Source organism: Pongo pygmaeus, chromosome 2 (genome assembly GCF_028885625.2).
Source record: "Pongo pygmaeus isolate AG05252 chromosome 2, NHGRI_mPonPyg2-v2.0_pri, whole genome shotgun sequence".
NCBI classification, from domain to species: domain Eukaryota; kingdom Metazoa; phylum Chordata; class Mammalia; order Primates; family Hominidae; genus Pongo; species Pongo pygmaeus.
In genome coordinates this window covers 129398376-129415197 of record NC_085930.1, presented here as the reverse complement: position 1 = coordinate 129415197, position 16822 = coordinate 129398376, and the positions used below count along the sequence as shown (strand labels likewise).

General features: G+C 41.7%; 2 protein-coding genes across 13 annotated transcripts in view; one reads left to right on the top strand and one right to left on the bottom strand.

Annotated features, from left to right (window-relative positions):
- Positions 1-10138, bottom strand: part of THRB (thyroid hormone receptor beta) — a 371664-nt gene extending 361526 nt beyond the window's left edge. For 4 of the 12 annotated variants that reach the window (XM_063662110.1, XM_054483650.2, XM_063662109.1 and 1 more), the window contains exon 1: positions 9075-9403. The gene's annotated coding sequence lies outside the window, so the exon portion shown is untranslated. Of the gene's footprint in view, positions 1-9074; positions 9428-9555 lie in introns of those variants that run through there. The other 8 variants (XM_054483654.2, XM_054483648.2, XM_063662112.1 and 5 more) reach the window with 7 other exon arrangements.
- LOC129032918 (uncharacterized) lies at positions 8324-14446 on the top strand. Its single transcript, XM_054480853.1, has 2 exons — positions 8324-8914; positions 13966-14446. Exons 1-2 carry the CDS (start codon positions 8324-8326, stop codon positions 13996-13998), a joined length of 624 nt encoding a protein of 207 aa, XP_054336828.1. The 3' UTR covers positions 13999-14446.
- Positions 14447-16822: the final 2376 nt, after the last annotated feature.

Sequence of the window (16822 nt, the reverse complement as noted above, 5' to 3'; positions counted from 1 at the left end):
GTTCCCAGGAAGGTCCTCGCCATCTGGCTCCTGCCTGCTCCAATGGCCTCATTTATAGTCCTTTGCACATGAGTCAGGTTGGGCTCCTTACAATTTCCCAAATGCTTCATACTTTTACTTTCACTTCATATGCATATCATATTTATTTCTGCCTAGAACCCTCCCACCCCTATGGGTTCCCACAATGTACATTGTACTTAACTATGTCATTGGACTTACAGATATTTTAATTGCCTGCTAAAGTATTAATGCTACCACTACTATAAATAGCTAATATTTAGAAATACTTGACTGTGAGTCAAGCACTATATTATTTCATTTAATCTCCACATATTATAGATGAGGAAACTGAACACATGCAATGAAGCCAGGTGAAACCAGCATACAAATCCACACATTTCCCACTCCACAGCCCCAGTTCCAAACCTCTACACCCACTGTTCTCAATAGGAGCAGTTTTGCCTCCCAGTAGACATCTGACAATATCTGGAGACATTTTTGATGGTCACAACTGGAGGGTTGGGGGAGCTATTGGCATCTAGTGGGTAGAAGCCAGAATGCGGCTAAACATCCTGTAATACATACGACAGCCCTCCACAGCAAAGGATTATCTGGCCCCAAATGCCAATAGTGCAGAGGCATTATCAGGCTCAAAATGCAAATAGTACCTGTGCTGAGAAACACTACTCTACACTAAATCACCTCCTGTAGATTGCCCCAGAAGATTCCGAGCATCTCATCCATATGACAAGAATTTTTAAATGCTCTACCATGGTGTCTTGGCACCTACCATTGTGTCTGGCACCTGGCAGATGTCCCATGCATTTGTGACCAACGGACAGACTCCAGAAGAAAAAAGTTACTTATTATAAGGCTTGATTTTTGTGGCAACTTCAATAAAGATGAATTGAAACATATTCTTAATCAATAATACATGAATGCATGTGCACCACATTCTAGTGCGTGCCTTCACTTTAGCAATACCTTATATTTATGAACCCATAGAGTGGGAGATAGATTAATAAGCCAGATGCCTAGGATTTTTTTTTTCACAAGTCCTCAAGGAGATAAGATGCTTTTCAAATCCCATATAACTGGTACATTACAGGACAAATGTATAGGTTCATCACCTACATAGGTCATAACTTGTTTCAAAAAATATTTTCTGTGTAAGGTTCCCTTGGTTCCTTTTTTTTTTAAGAAAAATAACACAAGAATAAACAACCTTATTCTATTCCCTATTGTAGCTACAATTCAGATATAAGTACTTTATTCTAGATCTCCAGATGTTAGAAGTATAGCAGAAATTACAGTGAAGCCTAGGTAAAATTTTAAAAGTAAACAGAAATACAGCAGAAATAAACCATTCTCCAGCTTATATAAACTAATACACCTAAACAGCAGAAACAAAGTCAAGGAAAGATTATGATTATAATGTTGTCAAAGGGATAGAAATTCAGCAGGACTTTTACATTCTTGCAAAACACTTCAACAACAGGCAGCATTAACCAGTGTTGTACACAAGTTGCTAGGGGTTTCTGTGTGTGTGTGTGTGTGTGTGTGTGTGTGTGTGTGTGTGAAAAAGCAAAAAGGTTCTCATGTGGTGCTAGATACTGCTCATTTGATTTATCACTTTTTATGAACTGTATTAAAAGGTTAAAACACATGAGCCTGATTTTTAAAAAGTGTGATATAGCGAACTGTTCCTCACAACCTATTGTGCTGAACTTTTGCCACTTAAGGTTTTAGACACACACAAGCACACACACACACACACAAAGCAAATGGTGATCAAATGAATTTTGCTACCTGCTCTCCCCTTTCTTGGACATTTATAATGCATGCTAGTATAAAAATAGGCTCTGGAAACTTTTACAAGTTTTTAAACTCAAGATTTCCCAAACATAATTGAGCCTAGAGTAAAATAAACAAATACAGCAGTAAAAGAAGTAAAAAGTAATAATATAAGACCAGGATCTGTCAACATATTCAGGAGCAAGTAGAAGGGACTGAAAACAATGACAGGGTTTGTGGCTTGGGACATCAGGGTGACTGTAGCATTTCTCACTGTGATTTAGAAGCTGAGCATGGGAATCACAGCAGAAGCTAGAGACAAGCAGTGCCTTTTCCACTGTATGTGAGAACATGACACACACTTGTCACAGAGACAGATTCTGCACGTATGGACATGCCAGTTGTTAAGACATTTATGACTGTAAGACAGAAATGTGCAAAAAAGATGACCAAGCCCAAGAAACATTATGATTGCTATCATCAATCATTATTTTCTGAGCACCTGCTTTGTGTAGACATTGATGAAATCAGAAAAAACAGAATCCCAAGAGAAACAAATGGCAAAGGGAAGAAGTATATCTGAACCATCTTGAGAACCAAGGAACAACATGTCACAAGAGTTAGAATACTCAACATGTTCCTGAATGTCAGGATCATATATTATGCTACTAACACCATGACTATCTTCTCAACATTCCTCATCACAAACATTCCTGAGCCTCCAGAGGAGTCAAGTAAGTATATTCCCAAATAAAGAAGATACGCCTGCTTTCAGTCTACATTTCTTTGTCCACACTTTTGTTTTAATAAACTTGTCACTCATGACTTTCTTATAAATGCCTAAATTCTTGATCACAGAAGAGAAGCCACGACTCCCTGAAGACCCTCTTTTGGAAGTAGGAAGTTGAATGAGCAACTCAGTCCAGACCAGTCCTTTCCTAATTATATATGCCTCGTCTGCAGTCCACTCTTAGAACACAGAGACACATATGTATTGAGGTGTTTGTGCATGTGTACACATGATAACGAATAAACTATATAAAGTATTTGTTAAAGCAGGATTAGGAAAAATAAAAATTGGATAAAACATGCAGATCAGCAAGACAAACGTAAGTTGAGATATGTAAGCCACAAGTTTCTTCATTGTGATGAGTTGGACCATGAATTTGCCTTCTGTTTTGTTTTGTTTTTTTTTAATCTCTAAATCACGATTGTCTCAGAAGATCTGAGACAGATGTCAATGATTTGCACATTGTCCATTGTTCAGTAATTTTCAAATAACTAGAACAAAATAAGCTATTCAATACAATTCAATATTTCTTAACTGTTAAAAAAAAATACTTCAAGATCCTTCACTGCCTTAAATGAATGAGTAGTAACTGGAAAAATAGCTTTAATAGACAGAAGGCACTGTCTGACAAATAGCAAATAACTGTTTGCTTTTAGCACATAAAGTGGTAAGATGATATCACAGAGGGTTTTTGTTAAGTTCCTTTAAATTATTTTGCCATAAAAGATTATTTAAATAAAAAATATTGCTTCTTAGAATAATTTTAAACATATTGATGGATGTTGGTCAATCAATAAAATCAATTGAATGATTTTAGTGGTGGCTCATGCCTGTAATCCCAGAACTTTGGAAGGTTGAGGTTGGCAGATCACGAGGTCAGGAGATCGAGACCATCCTGGCCAACATGGTGAAACCCTGTCCCTACTAAAATTACAAAAATTAGCTGGGTGTGGTGGCATGTGCCTGTAATCCCGGCTAAGGCATGAGAATCCCTTGAACCTAGGAGGTGGAGGTTGCAGTGAGCCAAGGTTGCACCACTGTACTCCAGCCTGGCGACACAGCAAGACTCTGTCGCAAAAAAAAAAAAAAAAAAGTAAGGAAAAAAAAAGATTTAAACCACTATACCAATATCATTTAATTTCTCGTTAGCACTGACCAGCAGACAGTACAAGATTATCACAGATTATCTTCTTGCAAAAGCCTCAAATGCAGGTATTCTGGGTTGCTACAGGTAGATCTGCCTTCTGTGCAAATTTAATGTTTCTGAGCAAGGGAGATGAGCCCTATTATCAAGCACATCTACATCTATCAGAAACACCTTCCAGGGAGTATATCAGATTGTTAGGACTGACTGTCATGATGGAAAAGCTACAATATGGTTCTCAGGACAGTCAAGGTTCCTAGGTCCTAATTCCAGACTCCCCTGATTTGCTATTTGGAAAAGATCCTTAAGTTCACAGCAGAACTCAGTTTCTCAACTCAATAAAAATAGCACTGCACAAGAAGAGCTGCCAGTACATAAAGACTTCAAAGTCCTTTGAAATTAGGACAGTAGGGACCAAACAACATTAGCATTGAGCATAGATCACTATTCTAGCTGTCAGTTGGCCAGGTTCCTGAGAGGAAGATATGGAAATATATTACTTGTGACTCAGTGATTTGGATACTCCCCCCCACTTGTTTAAATGCCAAAATTGACTAACAAGTTTGGGAACTTAAATTGGAGAGTGAACATTTTAAATCAGAAACTCACTGGTCTAAATATATTCAACTCCCCTACTACTTGGATACAAGAGATTCTTGAGTGAATCTCACTGGAATTTACATTAATATACATGGGCTACAGAAATCACAATCACCTCCTCAGATATAAAATAACTATTTTTAGGGGCCATATGAGAGACTCCAATAGGTATATCCATCTCAACACAATGGAGACAATTTCAGAATCCTTTTGTATTAATATGTTGTCTCATAGGTCACTGGGCTGCATGCTAAACTGAAAAATGGCTAGCAGGGCCAGGTACACAGTAGATACATAAATATTTGTAGACTGAATGAGGAATCAAAGCAAAGAATCAAAATGACTTTAAATAAAGCAAGGAGTTAACTTGCCATCCATTGCTCAACCAGCTTTGACACTAGAACAGGCCCTTCAAGCAAAACAGACAGCTGTGATCTGGACATATGATGCAATGCAGGCAGCAAACGTTCACTCTGGACAAATCCAAGTCCAAATATGACACTTAATACCAACCCAGAAGGGAAAGAGAAGCACTGCCCTTTCTACCCTTCCATTCATTCTTCCAACAGTGTTTCACCTGTGCCCATGTACCAAGCTCTTTGCTAGGCTATGGGGAATCAAAGATGAATAAACCCACGCATCGTGCCTCATCACAACTTAGAGGTGGGAACAGAAATGGAAACAAACTGCCCTGCAGGGGGGTAAGAGCTATATAGACTAAAGCCCAAAGCATCAGGGGCTACATGTTCAGGGGTGTTTATGGCCATAGGGTCATTTTCAAGTACCTTGTCCTGTCCTCTCAAATCGCTCTAATCAAAAGTTGGCTGAGACACTAGATATTTGGGAAAATTAGCTTACAGAGTGTGGTAACCACTCATTCCTCTAGGTTTCCTGAGCTTTATTTCTGCATTGGGATTCATCACCAGAATCTCCACTGATAGGCCATAGTAGCTCAGGCCCCCAACAATAAACATACTGGATTACTTTTCATTATTATGTCTTCTGCATTTTTTTTCCATTCCAGAGTTGGTAAAAGACAAGATCATATAAAGAACCTGATTTCACTTTATGTAGAATTGAAGTTCAAGTATTATCCATGATATAATTTGATATTTCATACGAGTATATACTAGTTGGCAAGCACCATGGCAGGCACTCTACATGTGTCATCCTTACAAGTTTAATGCATGCCACCTCCAGACCCCCTTTTTTTCTGTTAACTTGGCTACTACTAAGAAGCTCAGAGCCAAATTAAATACTCTAAAGCAGTAAGCACTTAGGATTGTAGTTTAATTATCTTCCCTCCTCTACAAGATTTTGATCTTTCTTCCCCTCCCATTTTTAACAGTCTGATTTTGTGAAATTTTTACTATGCATTTAGTCAGCACACTTATGAAAGCCGATACTCTAGACACAAAAACAAATCACCATAATCTTCAATTATAATTTCCTTTTGCTCTCAATTGGCAAGAGTTTCCATGAATAACTAATTTGAAGATGACTCCTTTGATATTATGCTCTGGTCACTTGAAAACTCAAATAATGCAGTATTTCCCACCATCATTTGTTTCAGAATACTTTTATGAAGCGGCAAAAGAGGGCAAAAAGAGGCTGGCTGACTTAACTAATAACATATGATAACTATCAGGTTATTTTCAAATCTATCACTAAGACCTATTTATTTCTATCTTGTGTTGGATCCTGACCATTACATTTTGCCCCCTCACCAACCACCACTTTTGCAGCCCAAATTGTACCACCATGCACTGGTTGGTCCACTTAGGGCTGCCATTGCCAGAGGCACTGCCAGGAACTGCTGAGTGAGAAGACACTGCTATCATGAAGTGAAGTCAAGTCCCTGGAATTTCACTCTTAGCACTGGCAATGCTTCTGGAACTCATAAAGATTCTGCTGAAATTCAGGGAGTTGAAGGTCAATGTCTTCCAGGGATCAAGGTAACATGCCAGAAAAATTCTGCTGCTGAGGATTTCCATGTATTCAAGGCAAATGCCCTTAGGAGGAACTCGCAGAAATAACTCTTTGCATTGTCTCCACACAGAATGGAAGGCCAGCTTTTATTTCAAAAAGAAAGAGAGAGACAGAAAAATAAACAAAGAGTGAACCATATAAGCATGGCATGTGTGCAACACACACATACACACGCACACACAGAATAGATCTTGGCATGCCCAACTGGCACCCACTTAGGATGTGTAGTCAGGTATTTTTGAGAACATAATATTTGGACACAATCATTAATTTATTCACCAAAGATTTATTCAGCACCTACTGCGTGCCAAGTATTGTTCTAGATGCTGGAAAATAAGAGTGAGTGAGGCAGTCAAGAGTCCTGTGCTCCTGGATTCTATATTCTAGGCAAGGAGACAGGTGATCAATAAGCATCAATTGAAATGAACAATTCAGATTGCAAATATAATAAAGGAAAGAAAAGAACAAAACAAACAAACAGAAAAACCAGTGTGATGGGTCTGAAAAGGAATGAGGGATCGCCTTTGCTCAAGTGGTCAGGGAAGGGCTTTCTAAGAAGGTGACACATAATCTTACACTAGAATGAGAAGACCGGGCTGAAGAAACCAATCACCTTTACTCTGATTTCCATCAAAAAGATGGGCTTACTAAAAAAAGAAAGATGCTATACCATTTGTGGCTCCACACAACTCATGCTTTAAACAACTGCAAAAACCCCAGGAAAGGAAAGGAATCCACAACTTCCTCTGCTTTTAAGGCGATTTTAAGAAATCACCTTTCCCAAAGATAATGGATTAAAAAGAAGTTGTCTTAATTCACCTCTAATTACGGCAGAATTTACTACAAAGAAACTGAAAGGAGAGACATGGAATATTCATTCCTCTTCGTAATGTCAGTTGCTTTATGTAACAATATTCCAATGTCAATAAAAGTATACCTTTGCATTGTAATGCCAACAGAAATTATTTCACTTTAAAAAACCAGTTCTGTAGCTATATTCAGTATTATTTACTTTCACTGGCTACAAAATAAAACCAAACTGTATTTACTAGCAGATGGTCTCATTTCCAATATATAATAAACCTCTGAGATCAGGTAAAAATAGATTCTGTTAGTATTTCTTTAACATGCTCAAATAATAAATGATCGTTCACCAATGTCTTTGTATAAAATACTCCAAACAAATCACTTGGTACCGAATTTCTGTTTGACTCAATTAAAACACTTAGCGACCTGGCATGAAAACATCCTAAAAACATCAACTGCTTAAAATACTTTGCAGTGAAACACGTTTTTCATTGTTTTCTAGCCTCTGACTGATTTCGGAATTAGAAAGAATTAAGCAGAAGTGAATTGGGGAGCAGGTCAGTCACTGAATATTCAGAGTGAATCATGAACACGTATACTAAAATGCAATTTTTATTTCTTTGCAGCACTGCATGCTATACATTCCTACAATTTAAATAAGCATACTAAACTAAGGCCAAATAATGTGAAGATTGCCCAACAGGTCTACATTACCTAATACATTTATCATTATATAAACTGCTGGGCTTGATATTAATACACTGTGCAAGGAATGCTTAATTTCTTGAACTTCCAAACAGGTCTTTAAAACTGAATCTCACTAGTACCCAAGACCAATAACGTGCTGAGGAAGAAGGTATTTCAAATATATTTACTGATTACACAGTGTTTGAATCTTCAAAAATTCTCAATTTATGTGGAAAAAGGAGAATGGAGAATCTGAACTTGGCTGTTCATGCAAACTCTTTCCTTTCTTTGACTCACTTTATGAATTGTTATGTTTCTAGATCCTTCTTTTAAAATTTTTCATTTGGGGAAACTTGTACATTTTTAAAAAATTCATCTCATTTCCTCTCTCCCCCTCCTTAAAATAAATAAGAAGGCTTAAGAATTAGCACTAATAATAATCCCACAATGGTCATTGGGAAATCCTCCCCCAAAGTGACAACTGCCGCTAAGAAGGGCAAAATCCACTAAGAATGAAAATTCCCCCAAATGAGTCCTTCTCCGAGGGGGTGGAGGTCACACAGCTGGCACAACTGGTATCACAACCAACTAGAGGCGACCCAGAGGAAGATGCTGCGCCAAGAGAAGCAAAGCGAAGGAGCGCGACCCAGGAGGCTGGCGAAATCCCCGCCAAGCCCCCAGGAGGCGGAGAGAAGCCCAGTCGCCAGGCACCGGCCACGGCGCACGCCAACATTCAGGATAATTCTCCTTTCCAAGCCCCGGAGTTCCGGGGCAGGCGAAAAAGGGGGGATGGGAGACCTACAGTCCCTTTAACCCTCCCCCCTGGCCTGCCAACCTTTTCCGAACCCCCATGTCACACAACTTCCTCATCATGGAAACTTCCACTGGGTTCGGCGCTGAGGATGCCAAACTCCATTTCACAAGGAACATGTCAACAGCTGGGCTTGGGGTTTGAGGAACAGAGCCGCTGCGATTGGAACAGAGCCCGGCCACCCTGTTCCACCACTGTCCACGCCGTAGCTCCCAGCCTGCCGCCGCGCGGTGCCCGAACACGGGAGGGCACCTCCTCCCAGATCCGGGGCGCAGAAGCCCCGCGGAGGCAGGTAATCAGGCTGATGACACCCCCACCACCCACGCTCACCCGCCTGCCCGCCCGCGCGCGCTCGGCTTAGCCGCCCGCACCCCTCCGGGTTCTTGCGACACTCCGTCACCATCCCGCCCACCCTGTGGACAGTTGGAACTGTCGCCCCCTCCTCCTCTCACCCCGCTGCCTCCGCGCGGTCTTCTAGCCAAATTACCAGTGCCCTGGAGCCGGTTGGGTTGAGCGCCCCTGCCCGGGGAAGGTAGCCTGCGGGCTCTTGCCCCGAGCCCGCGGAGCAGGAGGTCTCTTTTCCAAGCGCACTCACATTATTCATGCAAAGTTAATCCCCGCCGCGTCACGGCCGCCCGCCCGAGGATGTGCGCCTTCCTTGGCCAAGCCCCGCAGTCTCCACCCTCCTCCGCCCCCTCCTCCCGGCGGCGGGGTCCCGGGGAGCGCCGGCGACTGGGCGTCGCGCGAGTCCTGCAAAATGTCAACTCCTTGGGCGAAGAGAGGCGGCCGCAGCCAGGGCCGCGCCGCACCTCCCGGGTCTCTCCACTTTTATAGGCGTAGGAAGCGAGTGTGGCTGGAGCACCAGAGTCCCCGCCTCTCCGGGTCCTCCGCGTGCCCGGCCCGCCCCGGCCCGCTCCCCGGGCGCTGTCTTACTCCGGGCCCGGGGCGCCTGCTCCGCGCCGCGTCTGCGAACCGGTGACCTGGTTTCCCCTCCAGCCCTCACGGCTGTCCGACTTGCGCGGCGGTGGCGGCGGCGGCCAAGAGCAGGCAAACCGGGCTCCGCCAGGGGCGCAGCGAGGAAATGGCCTCCTGGCCGCACACTCCGCCGCCGCCGCCGCCGCCGCCACCGCCCCGGGCTGCCCAGCCGGTACTGACGCCCCCTGCCAGGCTCCGGGCCAGCGCTCCGACGCGCTTACAGCGCCCGGCTTGCCGACCCCGACCCCGACCCTGACCCCCGAGTCCTACGCACTCGAGGTCCCCGGGCCGGCCGCCGCCGCACCTGCCTCCCCAGGTGTGGGCGCTCCCCCTCCTCCTAATCCCGGCCGTGCTCTCCCAGGGTTGGTGACCGTGCAGTGGGTTTGGTGGCCGCGCGTCCACCCGCCCGATTGCCTGCGCGCATAGGTGCGGGTTTGGGCGTCATTACTCGAGTTGAAGAAAAGGAAAGAATGGGGAACGAGTGACACCGGGACCACAGGGCGAGTCTTCCAGGAGCACGTCCCGGCCTTCTTTGCCCGGCCCGACCGGCGCGACCCGTGCAGCCGCGCTCCTCCCTCCGCTCCCAAACCACTTGTGGCGCGTGTTGGGAAGACAGGGCGCTCTGGCTCTTCCTGGGGCCTCTGCTGGTCCGGCCATCTGGCGGCTCTCTTAACCACCACCGCCACCCCAAGAATGGAAGTTTGGGACGTGCCTGGGTTGCCCTTAAGGAGGACACCCCCGCCCCCACCGCCATTATGCATATCGTGGGAGAGGTGCGTAGAGGGCGAGACACTCCTCAGGTCCCAGAACGGCCGCTCTATTAATTTGTCTTTGCCCTGGAAATGTATAGATAAAACCAGGAAGACAAAAATAATGTATACTTTTCAAGAGATCTTTCCCGGGCAAATATAGGTCTCTCAAATGCCCCCGACCTTAAGTCCTGGAGACCAGGAAGAGACTTGCTTTCTGAGCTAGAAGGATACTTGGAAAATACCGAGTCCTCACTCAGCTAAAAGGTAGTCAGTAAGGAACTATAGTTGCAACAAAACTACTTTGACAACAGAGTACAATTAATTTCTTATAGACAATATTAAAATAATTCCGACATCATAATTTAATATTCATATCTATTCGTGTAACACGCAATATAATAGAGTTATGACGATATGGATCCTCAGCTGCCTGACAATGTATAGGTTATTTATTGGAAGGTTCTCTAGATTTCCAGCCAGTGACATGTATGTTTTATTCTCGCTTCTTCTGAGCGTCCCAGGGAAAGGGGTGGGAGGCCCCCCCACCCCTGCTGACAGCATTAACAACCACCCCGCTGGATGAGCAGAGTTTCACTGATGCACTTTTAAGAAAGTTGCAGGCCCCAGAGACCCCATTTCCCTTTGGTCCTCGGTGAGAAATCCGTGCTTTCTTCTCTACTCTTAATAAGGCTGCACCATAGGACTTGCAGGCTTCTGTAGTTGGAGAGCTGTTCTCCTTTGCAGGGAAGTTCCTGGGCTTTGCTCCAAAGCTGCCCCGGAATGTTTTGGTTGGTTTGGAGAAAAGCTGTGGCGTCTACACCACTTGTTCCAAGCAGGCGGCCCCCTGGTGGCTAACTGGGGGTGAAAAAGCTGGCCAGTGAGGAGGAAGTCTGGCGCAGGTAGGCCCCAAGAGTTGACAACCTAGTCTTCGGGTCTTCTTCACAGCGTTTGTACAACTTAGTATTACCGCGGGGAGGTTGCGGGGGTGAGGTGAAGCAAATCTTCCTTCAACACGGTGGATCATAGGCTTCTCGGCCTACTGGAACTTTTAATTTTTTTCTCTTCCTGAGTATAACTTGGAGCTAAATTATTTAAGAAGGAGACATACAGAGGACAAAATGAAATGTAACAAAAACTGTTGCTTCTCTTTGTTCAAGGGCTTTGTCTTTCTGATCTCATTTTGCCCAGAAAATTCAGAAATGAGCCAGTTAAAGCATGAAATAAATAAAGGGTGTGGCATTACTCAAACAATTCATGAGACTGTGGTGGTAACAATGTTATATAACAATGGGGAGGGCAGTTTTACTGCAATGGTAATGATAACGTGAACTACTAGGGTTCCATTTTGAACAGGACCTCTGAGGGCTGTCCTACAGTCTGCATGATGATGGTAAAGAAGGGTTACCAAGAGATCATGGCATTGATTTTTCTTGTTTTACACAAGGTAGGACAATGGAGGAGAATGTCATGATGACTTGATTGAAGGAAGAACATTTATTCAAACTTTAGATTATGTGGTCATGTATTCCAGCTGACTTGAGAGGGTGTCACACCAAGGCTGTTTCCAGGACCCATTCTCATATTTCACCATAGACATCCTCATTACCAGGATTTATACCTTTAAGCTGATGACTCAGTTCAAGAAAGCAATTCATTCGTATATTCATTTATTTAGCAACTACTAGGGTAAGCAAATGAATGAAACAGAGCCTCATAGGGCTCGGATTGGGCAGAAGTGAGTGAGGCCAGTGGTACCAAGTGCAGGATCTGAGCCTGTTTTTATTTAAAATTTTGATGTATTGTTCATCGTGAATAATTGTTGCATTAATTTTGATTTTTAAAATAGTGCATTAAAATATTTCTCCTGATTTACTGAGGCTTTGTTTTTTCTTTTTTGGCATCCCCTTAAATTTCACACCAGGGATGGGTGCCTCACTTGTCTAAACCTAGTCCCTGCCCTGCTATGCCCTCAGTGTTACCAGAGTCTTTTCAGAGAAGCAAAGTTCAAATTAGAATGTCCTAGATGTCAAAGATAATTAATATATAGTAAAGGATTTGGGGTCAGGGAGTTAGAGACGTGGGCATGAGGGGAGGGAAAAATCAGGGAAGATTTCATGGAAAGTGGTGGCACTTGAACCAATCCAGAAAAGATGGACCACATTTTGCCAGGGAGTATTGGGACTGGAACCCCTGGTATTGTTTTGCTTATTCAGCTACTTCTCAAGCTGGCTGTGCAGCCACCTGACCTAGCCCTGGAGATTCTGATTCTGTCTGTTCATTGTTAGTTCTTGGAACTTATTTTTTCTATGAGGGCCCCAGTGATTCTGGTCCATAGCAGCTGGATAAGAACTCCAACCCTTCAGGAAAGACAGCTTCTTGGGGAAGATGACAGGGTCAAAATTATCTAATTCAAGTACAGTCTAATTCACAGCACAAAACTAACTTTTTATTTCATATCTTGATATATGCCCGTTTTTACCAACACTCTGTCTTTGGCTTACTTTTGAATAAGGGAGACCAGAAAGGAAAAGGAACTATAGGTTGCCCTATCTTTCTTTTTCCTTCTATGTCATCATTTTCAAACTAAGTGATTACAGGGAAGTATTAACATAAGAAAAGACAGAGAAAGTTTCCTTGGTTGTTACCTTCTTTTTGCATTCAAATCAGGCTCTGGCTGGAATGGAAAGCATGGCAAACCCCATTTTGGGGTTGTCAGTGTCCTCACTTAGTCATTGATGTGACATGCTTACCTCATACTCAATTTGAGTTTTGCAGAACTCCCACACATTGTGTGCCCACAGGGATTCCGTGCTCATGGGGCAACAAGAATGCTATGTGTGAGTGGAACAAGTAAAGAATGGCAGCAGCTATGCATGTTATCTGTATTTCCTCTGCTCATGCACATGCTCCATTGTCCCATCAGCCTTCACTTACAAAACAAAAGTTCAAAGATAAAATTATTAGGAATTTCATTATGGTGACAACAGAGCATTAAATGAAGTGCCAGGCCCCAAGCACCAAGCCCTTCCCAGCATGGGTTGTATGCAACTGTCCAGATCACATGCCCATGAAGCTGGTCATGGGGAAAGAACTTGATCCTTTATTGTGGTAGAAGCCTAGGGCATGTTGGAGATGCAGTAGACATGCTGGCATGGCTGGTTATAGCAAGGAGTACATAACATAGCTAACATGTATTAGACATGTATTATGTTTCAGGTACTGTCCTAAATATTTCATACATCTTTTAAAGTTTGCCAGAGGACCCTGTGAAACAGTATTATTATGTACTTCATTTTCCAGATGTTAAAACTTAGGAAGGATAAAACTTAGGAAGATCAAATAATCTGCTCAAGCTCAGGCCTGGGTACTGGGTGACAGAGGGTATACTCTTAACCAGCTCATCATGCTACCTGCATGCAACACAAGGAGTTATTGGATAGGCACATGAGGCTGGAAAAGGTGAACATGTTCTGGCAGTCATGAGACATCTCTCTAGCCCTTCACTTAAGGAACTACTGTGCACTGGGACGATCAGAAGAGCCCTAAAGAAAACATGTTATGTCATTGGCTAGAAAACTCCCTAATCACATTCTCTTACCTTGTTTTCTAACTAGAGGTAGAAGATTCTGAGGCCCTGGGCGGGAACTAGTAAGCCACAATCTGGAAGAGTCTTTTATCACCATGTGGAGGAGACCTAGAGCATTCATGTTGAACTATTACTGAGATAAGCAATCAACTTCTTTTGTGTTAAGTCACTGAAAGGCAAGTGTTAATTTGTTGCAGTAATTGGTGCTCCCTTAACACACCTGTCAGCCAGGCCAAACTCTATCACAGCATAAATAATCTTTTCCTTAAATAAATACAGGTAAGAGGATAAAATAGACCTAAGTGCATTAATATGAATATAGGCTCAAAGCAAAATGTTGGGCTGAAAATGTTCAGAGTGATAATTTTTTAAGTTGATGTGCAATTTATGTACAGTAAAATAGATAAAACCTAAATGTTCAGTTCAATGAATTTTTACATGTTCATACCCCTGTATAATCACCTCCCAGAACAACATAGAAAATACTTCATATAAATGGAATCATACAGTGTGTTTTCTCTTGTGTCTGGTTTCTTTCACTCAGTGTTTTTGAGGTGAATCCACATTATTGTGTAGATTAGAAAGTTGTTCTCTTAAAATTTCTGTTTGACATTACGTTATATGAATATGCCACAATTTGTTTATTCATTCTCCAATTGATGGACATTTGGGTTGTTTCCAATTTGGGACTATGACAAATGAAGCAGCTATGAACATTCTTGAACAATTATTTTTGTGGTACATGCACTCATATCTCCTGGGCATATGCATAGGAGTGAAATTGATGGTCATATATTTATCTGAGTTATTCTATTAAAGCTCTCTGAGGTACTAGCACAATTATGAACAACTAGAAAAAGGTCAGTTACCACTTGCTGACTTCTGTTCATTCTTACAGTTTTCACAAATAAAATATTCAAAGTTATATGGAGTCTAACTTGAGGGAGTAAATATTCTTCAGCATCACAAATAGAAAATCCTCAAAGTGATCAATATTCAAAACTACTGTTGCCTTATGTAGCAATTACAAGCTCTGCTTGCAGCTGCAAATCATTTTTATGAACTAAGCTACATATTAAAGCCTATGTAAAAATGAAGATGCTGATAAAGTATATCAAGAAAAAGGTGAATGGCTGAAAGGAAGGTAAGAATACCAAAACATTTCTAGATTAAATCTTACTTTTCAGCTGTTTGAAAGATAGGTTTAAGACATGCTGAGTAATTGCTAATTGGACTGTAATAACCTATGTTCATTGTGAGCGCACAGAAGTACAGTACATTGTTAAATTCTTTGTCAATCACAGAAGAAATCTAGTGGTTCAAGACACATCTTTCCAAAACATGCCAATTAAGTGTCCTTCCTTTTTGAGTTATGCTTATATGCATCAAAAATGGAAATGTAATTGTTAAAAATTTGGGGAAAATATCCTTTTTTAAAGGAAGGGAATGAGGTAAATCTTATTCATTTTCATGGAATAAACTTTAATATATCTAGATATAACAACACATATAATAAAATGCTATGATTATGGGCTATTTTCAGATCCTTAAAATCCCTGAATGAGTCATATCTGAAGTGACAGTCATAACTTCAGATTTGCTTGCCTTTGTCAGTTATTTTAAATGAAATTCTCAATTTGAGGGCAAAATGGTTCTTAGTGACACCTCCTATTTTCATATATTATAGCTCTCTTTCACAAATAAACTTGCCTCATCCTGTTTACAAAGTATTGCGTAAAATGCTAGTCATAGCTCCTACAAACACAACTGTAGAACATATTTTGAACTTCTATAAATGATACATTTGAGGCAAACAAATCTACAGCTAGTACAAGAAAGGATTGAGTTTTCATTATGCAAATTTAGAACAAAACCCTGCAATGTAGTTCATACCAGATAATGAATAACAATAATTTGAGTTCCAGGTTTGTGTCCTTTCTAATCATGTGATTTGAGCATGTTACTTAGCTTCTCTAAGCCTCAGTTTCCACAACTGTAGAAATGAAGAAAACCATCGTACCTACCTGATAGGGATGGTATGAGGAATCTGTGGTAATAGATGGATAATGCTACACACGGTGCCTGGCACACAGTAGGTGGCTCATTAATGTGATCCATCATTATTATTTTGGAAAAATATAATTTATGGTATTTGAAAACACAAAAATGGCAAAGGCAAAATTTTTATCTTGAAAGATACTTTTTTCCTAAATCAATTATTCAATAAATATTTACAAATATTTGTAACAATACAACTGCCTACTACCTGGGCAGACAATTCTAGGCTGTAGAGAGAGAAGAGTGGGCGAGAACATAAAAATCTTTCACGTTGTGGTGCTTACTTGTCATTGAACAGGATGCAAATTCTTTGAAAGAGAAGGAGCACTCCTATCTTTGGCAAGGATTGAGCACAAACCCAAACACGTGGCTGAATTCAGACTTGCAGAAATAATGTCTCTGGAGACAGACTCTTTTGCCTGTCTATGAGTTCAAGCCCTTAACCGTGTTTTTTTGGAGGAAATGACTCAGTTCTTAGAGAGAACTTTTAGTGAATATTTTCCCTGTAGCATTTCCTAACTGCTACTAATCTCTTAAGTTTGAATGCCCTTCTCTAACATCCAGCTTCAAGAATGCCAGGAATATTTTTTTTTTTTTCCAATACAAGAGAAACTATTCTAGAGTCATCTAGAGATTACCAAATGTTGGATTTGGAGCCAATCTGATTTGAGCCATGCTCATAATTACTTGTGTGCCCTTGCCTTTGTCATTTCTTCCCTGGTTCTCCTGTATGCATGCATAAATGCCAGGACCAAGTAATGCCTAAAATCCGTCTCAGCTCTTACATTCTAAAAGTCAGTGCAATTTTACCCCCATTCAATGATCAGAT

Excerpts from the sequence above, each read along its gene's own strand:
- LOC129032918 (XM_054480853.1), top strand. The coding sequence starts at position 8,324 with ATGAAAATTCCCCCAAATGAGTCCTTCTCCGAGGGGGTGGAGGTCACA. Across the intron at positions 8,915-13,965 it reads CAGAAGCCCCGCGGAGGCAG|GTAGAAGATTCTGAGGCCCT; the intron begins GTAATCAGGCTG and ends TTCTAACTAGAG.